The sequence below is a fragment of the Gavia stellata genome, chromosome 4, assembly GCF_030936135.1.
Source record: "Gavia stellata isolate bGavSte3 chromosome 4, bGavSte3.hap2, whole genome shotgun sequence".
NCBI lineage: Eukaryota > Metazoa > Chordata > Aves > Gaviiformes > Gaviidae > Gavia > Gavia stellata.
The window spans coordinates 83901259-83907665 of NC_082597.1; the positions used below are offsets into that span (position 1 = coordinate 83901259).

The 6407-nt window shown below is 46.2% G+C and overlaps 1 protein-coding gene across 1 annotated transcript; it reads left to right on the forward strand.

The window, feature by feature from the left end:
- Window positions 1-1677: 1677 nt before the first annotated feature.
- Window positions 1678-6174, forward strand: LOC104259697 (killer cell lectin-like receptor subfamily G member 1). Its single transcript, XM_009815172.2, has 5 exons — window positions 1678-1924; window positions 2953-3051; window positions 4138-4289; window positions 4769-4872; window positions 6063-6174. The coding sequence occupies exons 1-5, from the start codon at window positions 1678-1680 to the stop codon at window positions 6172-6174; spliced, it is 714 nt and encodes a 237-aa protein (XP_009813474.2).
- The last annotated feature ends 233 nt before the right edge of the window (window positions 6175-6407 follow it).

Consider the following 6407-nt stretch of genomic DNA (forward strand, 5'->3'; position numbering starts at 1 on the left):
GTTTCTTGTTGCCCTTCACATCCTGCATCAGATTCAAATCCAGGCAGGCTTTGGCTTTCCTAACCCCATCCCTGCAAGTTAGGGGATTCTTCCTGGATCACCCAACCCTGCTTCAGCCTCTTGTACACTTCTTTTTTATATCTGAGTTTAGTCAGGAGCTCCTTGCTCATCCACGCAGGCCCACTGCCACCTTTGCTTTGTATCCTACTCATTGGGATGGACCATTCTTGAGTTCAGAGGAGCTGCAAACCAACCGGCTATTCTCAACCCCTCTTCTCTCCAGGACTGCCTGCCGTGGGATTCTTGAAAGCAGATTCTTGAGCAGGCCAAAGTCTGCCCTCCTTAAGCCCAGGGTTGTGAGTCTGCTTTTCATTTTTTCCCCTTCTTTTCAGGACCCCGAACTCCACCATCTCATGGTTACTGCAGCCAAGCCTAACTCCAGCCTTTACATCCTTGACCAGTTCTTGTCCATGTCCTTAAAAATAAATGGAGTTAGAGGAAAAAGAAGGGAAAGGAACTGAAGAAAAGGGATGGCAAATATTTTTATCTTTTGAAATTGTTTAATTTCAAAAGATACATGTTTATGTATGTCCTTGGTAACCTATAAAGTGAAAATAATTATGCAAATGTTCATAGAATTATGTTTCCAGATTTTGATTAATTCTCAGAATTAACAAAATGAGTGATTTGTGAAGTCCTCTTCTGTTCCGAAGGTACTATAATTTCTCTTTTCCATCTGAAGCCAAGTCCCAACCTACCTGTAAAGCAGGCGTGAGCAACTTTTTTCTGCGCAGACCAAGGAGTTGGGTGGAAAGACTGGTATTTTTGGACAGATCAGAGAAATTGTTCCTGTAGCAAAAGAACTGGCAGTACAAGCCTATGATTTTAGTAATGGATTCTACAGATTCAACTTGTTTAATGTATTCTGTTGCTTAGTGAATGTGACATTACAATTAGCTCAAACAGAGTTTGATGTGACCATGGCAGGCACAGGTTTTGCCACCATAACTCTAAAAGGGTAAAACTTTGTGCTGGGGTAAAAGAATGCAAGTTTCCTGTGTGGGTCACCACAATACTTTTTTCTCATCTCTCAGTTGCTCTGTTTCAGTCTGATGGCAATGATCACTTTGTCATCCTGCAGAGTCACATATGGAGACCAGGACAGATGCACCACCTGTTCTGCTATTATATTTCAGCTTCCTCCTGTGGAATTAAGGTAACACCACCCCCCACCCCCCATTTTCTTGTCCAAATGCTCAAAGGACTTTTGTTTGTTGGTATAGATCAAATGCATCTGTTGCTTTTATTGATGGTGCTTGCAGTGAAAGAGAGAAATGCGTTCTGCAAATTGTCCTACTAGAATTACCCATGTCTATCCATTTGCTATGTAAGGAGATTTAATTCCTCACCTTTGTCATCTCGGTCAAACCTAAGTTGCTTATTTGTATTAGTTGATGTGGAGAAGGCTAGATAATGTCACTTCCCTGTGAAAGCAAGATCTCCTGTCTAAAATTGACCTACCTAGCATCCATCATAGCAGCAGTTTAATCACAAAAGATAGAGCTCTTTATGAGCTATTGTCATTGCTTAAATGATTTTGCATTTCAGAAAGCTGATTTAGGACATCATTCCTTATATGTATTATTCTTTTTCTAATAATATGTTCTGTTGTTAGAAATGATTCCAAACTGCTGGGAGGAAAGCTCTATTGACCTTCAGGGAAATTCAGATCCAGACCTGGACTCTGTAGATAATGGGACTTCTAAATTCCAAGTAAAGCAAAGTGAAAAAAAGCAACGCTTAAAAGCATGTGACGGGAATAAAAAGGAGCACATCTATCTGAATGTGAAACACAGCGCTTCTTCCAAGAAACAGATGATGAGAAGACAAAGGACAGAGGAGAATAAGAACATCAAGAACAAAGGTAAAGTCTGTTAATAGTGGGAAAGATGTATGCGTTACTGAATAAACAGTCTAACAGATTTCATGTCTGAATTAGAGATTTGCATTTGTATGCTAAAAATTTTTCTTTTCTATCCTGCTATTTGAAGTTGGGAAGGATGGGCAGTTCAAGGCAGGTTAAAGTTGGAGACCTGCAGCTCCAACAGACTAAGTAATGTGTGGTCTAATAATTTCTGTTGACGCTGTAGCAAAACAGTCATTATATTTAGACTTCTCTTCAGATGTTATCCTGAGTTGTGACTGATCAATGAACCCCTACAGCTCAAAGGAGATGGGCAAGTGCAGTGTGCTCGTGAATTATGCAGTGACTGAACAGGGCTGTCAGAAAGAAAGTTGAACTTAGCATTAAGGGGACCAGAGAGGTACCTTTTTCTAGATTAACAGTTGTACCAGTTGGGTGGATCAGCTGGTTGTGTAAATTTTTGAGTTAATGAGTTAATCAAAAGAGCATGAATGTCTTCCTGAGTTAGCCAGACCAGCATGGGGGAGTGTATACGTGGCTCAGCCTAACACAGAGTACAACCACTGAACAACTGACTAAAAGAGGTTTGAAGAGGGCAACAGGCTCGAGCTGCTTAAACCCACATATTCCTTCCTGGTGCCACCCAGCATTGCGACAGTGAGCGTATCGTAGAGCCTGGCAATGAGAATCACATTTGCGTTGTGATTCAGCTGTGTATTGAAATTGCTATATTCTGCTAACTGTAATTTGCACCTGTGTTGTGCCTTCAACACATAGCTGTATCATTCTGCTAAATCAGAACCCCGTGTAATATCACATTTCTTCACATATAAGTAAATTTGGTATTAAACATTAAATTATCCATGTGTGGAATATCGTAAAGAACCTGGTCAGACAGTATTGGACTCTGACATGAGTGGAGGCTGAGGTAAACAGGCACTGCAGTTTGATATAAATTGTATTTTTAGAAATGATCCCATTGAGAAAGCCTCACTTTTCTCACATTTATGTTTTTTTCTTCTTGTTAGATTCTCCTGTTTCAGGTACTCCCTGCCAGATTATTGCAGTGATTGCAGGGATCCTCGTCTTGGCATTGCTGGGAGCAGCAGTGGGGTTTATTATCAAGGGTAAATAAATCTCCTCCACTGAAAATATTTGATCTGAATTTAGAACTTTGTCAGGGATCAAAACAAGGGTCTTGAAATCTGCTCAGGGGTCCAAGAAAAGCACCTTTTCTCTCTTAAAAAAGAGCCTTGCTTCTTTTTTCTGAGATTTTAAAATGTTAAGTTTGATCTAGTTAGACCAGCCCTCAGCAGGAACAAGAAAGTAAGGGGCAGAGGGTATCAAAGATGCCTTTGATGGTGACTGGGTAGACCTCAGTGTATAGCAGTCACACTGTGTTGGGTGCTCAGCCACTCAGGAACATTTACATCCTGATGAATACAGCTCTGGGCTGGAGGACATAACCTGAAGGCCCATTTCTTTTCTCTGGATTTGGAGATCAGTGCTGTACAGCAAGAGAATGAACCCTGAGTGGCCACCCATGGGCTAGTAGCACCAGATGCTCTCCTGTTCGGAAAGAAAAGGAGGGTACATCAAACTGCAAGACCTCCATGACTAGCAGCTATTAGAAAATCATTGCTGTTCCTAGGAAGTTTAAGCCTTTTGACCAGCTTGCCGTGAAACGCTATGAAGCTGAGGTTCAGGCAAGTACGGTAATCGGAAATGCTGTTCGTACCAGGCAGCAGTACTTCAGAAATGTGCTACAGGACGTGCCCTGGCAGCAGCCAGCGGTAGTTGTGTAGGCTGTATGGAAACGGGTGACCTGCCACAAACCTGTCAGGTGCCAGGGCTTTGCCTGTCCCGTTGGGCAGAAGGAAACATGGGCCAAAGACCCAGTTGATATGGAGAAGACAGAACAAAAACGGGAGGGAAAAACAGAGAGGCAAAAACACTGGGAGGGAAGAAGAAGGTCCCAAGAGACCCCTACACACCCTCCCACCTATTCCCAATCTGGAAAGTGGATACCCTTTACAGAGCCCTCCAGAGACTGATGCAGGTAATTACATCGTGTTTGCAAGTCTCGGAAGAGCTCCAAGGATGGCATTAATGTAACTGTGGAGAATCATTTTCTGGAGAGTTTTGTGAGATCTCTTTGTGATGAACTTGGCTATGACTTTGAATGGGAAGAGAGATGTATGATTGTTTTGCAGGCTGTCCATGTCCACGCTGCCCTGAGCAGTGGGTAGCTTATAGAGGGAGCTGCTACTCCTTCTCCAAGGAGAAGAAGGACTGGCATTCCAGCCGGGAATCCTGCCGGGCACAGGGAGCCCATCTCCTGGTGATCAGCAATACCAGCAAAATGGTGGGTGCCTTTGCAGTGGCAAGGGCAGAGGGCCTTTGCCATACAGGGTGGTAGGATTATGGGGGAGCAGGTCCAAGGCACTGAACCACCCGGCTCTTCCCCGCTGTGAGGAAGGGAGAGCGTAAATGGACTTTGCAAGGCCCTGGGACCCTCCCACCACCTTCCCGCATCTGGCAGAGACAAGGCTTTCCCTTGGCCCCTTTGCACGAGGGACTCGCCTCTCTCTGCCTGCCTCCGCTGAGCTTGTCGTGGACTCAGCCCTGAGACCCCACAGTGGGGGGCTGCATGGCACCCTGAAACGTTCTCTCACAAAGCAGGTCCCTGTAGGAAGGGCGGGTGTGGGTATTCAAAGGACATTGAGAAAAGGCTCCGGAACGCCCTCTCTCACACAGCACCCCTTTCTTTCCCCCTCAGAAGCCAGGACTTGACTGGGTTTCTCTGAGTCTACTGATCTTTTTCTGCCTTTCTATCCCTCTTAGGACTTCTTCCCGATGATGCACTTCGAATCCCACTGGATTGGTTTGCAGAATAGCACTGGTGGTGACTGGGTCTGGGAAGATGGCTCAAAACTGAGTGGCAACAAGTGAGTATGGTGTTCCCTCTGTATTTTTAGATAAAGTAAAGGGCTTGAAATCCTTCCCATGCCCTCAAGCCTTTTAAACTGTCCCACCTGTGGTCGATGGAAGTTGACCAACAATGAACACAGCTGCTAAGGGATGTTCAGAGTGGCCGCAGGCTCTAGCAGCTCCAGAACTAAGGGGTTCCTCCTGCCTGGCTGCTGCAGTCCAGTCCGGTGCGCTCAGAGACCTGGGAGTTTCTATCCCAGCTGATACCTTCCCAATTGCAGGTTCAACCAGTAGTGAAGCTGAGTATGTATCCCAGAGACACAAACATGGACACAGACACGCATGCAAGCAGAGGACTTTGACACAGCTGGCTACACAGACTGCCACAGACAAGGCACTGCCTTCAACAGCACCCACATGGAATGCTACCAGGACTCACACAAAGCACAACTAAAGCACAAGTGCTTACGTGCCATCAGCAGCAGCTCACACACAAGACCCATCCCCTCCTGTTCACCCCCCTTCCCCTGAATGTTCCTCAACAAGTTTTGCACAGTCCCACAGCCCCCCCTGGAATATTCCAACTCCTCCTGTTCCTCTTGTTGCCCCCTTCTTACCCGTTACAAAGCCCCGGCTGTCCCTCCCCAAAGCTGTGCCTGGAGTTTCTTGATGGCCCGTCAATTAGTGGCTGAAGACTTTTTGGTCTTTGTTGCCTCTCATTTCTTGTGCACCAGGTTTGTGTCTCTGTGGATTTCTGTTTAATCATTTCCTCTTTATTATCCCCTTTTGCACCGAAAGGGTCCTTGATTGGATAACCTTAATGAAGCAGAGGCTTTCACCTTCCACATACCCACACAACAGGTTTAAACTGGAATGCTTAATACTTTCTGTCCCAAGGTCTCCAAATGCCTTAAGTGGAACAGCGAAAAATCCCTTGTTGGGCAGGACTTTTCTCTCTTTAGTGATGGGAAACGGAGAGCCCAGAATGAGACTGACAAACTGAAAGTCTCACACTGAGCTCCGGGCATAGCAAGCCCCATGCCAGACCTCCCATGTCCCAGGATGGGTCTTCTCTGAATCGAGGTCATGAAGTCCAGCTGCAGTGAGTCTCCTACCTCCAAAGCTGTGAGGTGTTCTTCCCCCTGCCAAAGTGGGGATCCCTCTCTAACATTCCCCTGCTTGTGTGCTCTGCCCGTGTCTCCCACAGGGTCCCGTCCAACAGCCCTGTGCAGAAATGCGCCGTTCTGCTGAAAGGTACCATCCATGCTTCCAGCTGCGAAGTCCTTGCCCCATGGATCTGCGAGAAATCTCTACAGTGACCTCCGGGGACCTTGTGTTAGGAAGTGTCCTTGGGAGAGCTGTGCTAAGGCTTGATCCCCGTGAAGGTGACGCAGGAAGCTTCTCTGAGAGAGAAGCCTGGCTGTGCTCCTCGCTGCTGTGGCACTTGCCGTAGTGCAAGGAATGAATGTATCATCTGCAGCCAAAGCCCTGGCAGGAGCAGCTGCAAGAGAAGATCTGAGTGCTGCTCCTGGCTCCATTCAGGATCCCACCG

Excerpts from the sequence above, each read along its gene's own strand:
- LOC104259697 (XM_009815172.2), top strand. The coding sequence starts at position 1,678 with ATGATTCCAAACTGCTGGGAGGAAAGCTCTATTGACCTTCAGGGAAAT. Across the intron at positions 1,925-2,952 it reads TAAGAACATCAAGAACAAAG|ATTCTCCTGTTTCAGGTACT; the intron begins GTAAAGTCTGTT and ends TCTTCTTGTTAG. Across the intron at positions 4,873-6,062 it reads TCAAAACTGAGTGGCAACAA|GGTCCCGTCCAACAGCCCTG; the intron begins GTGAGTATGGTG and ends TGTCTCCCACAG.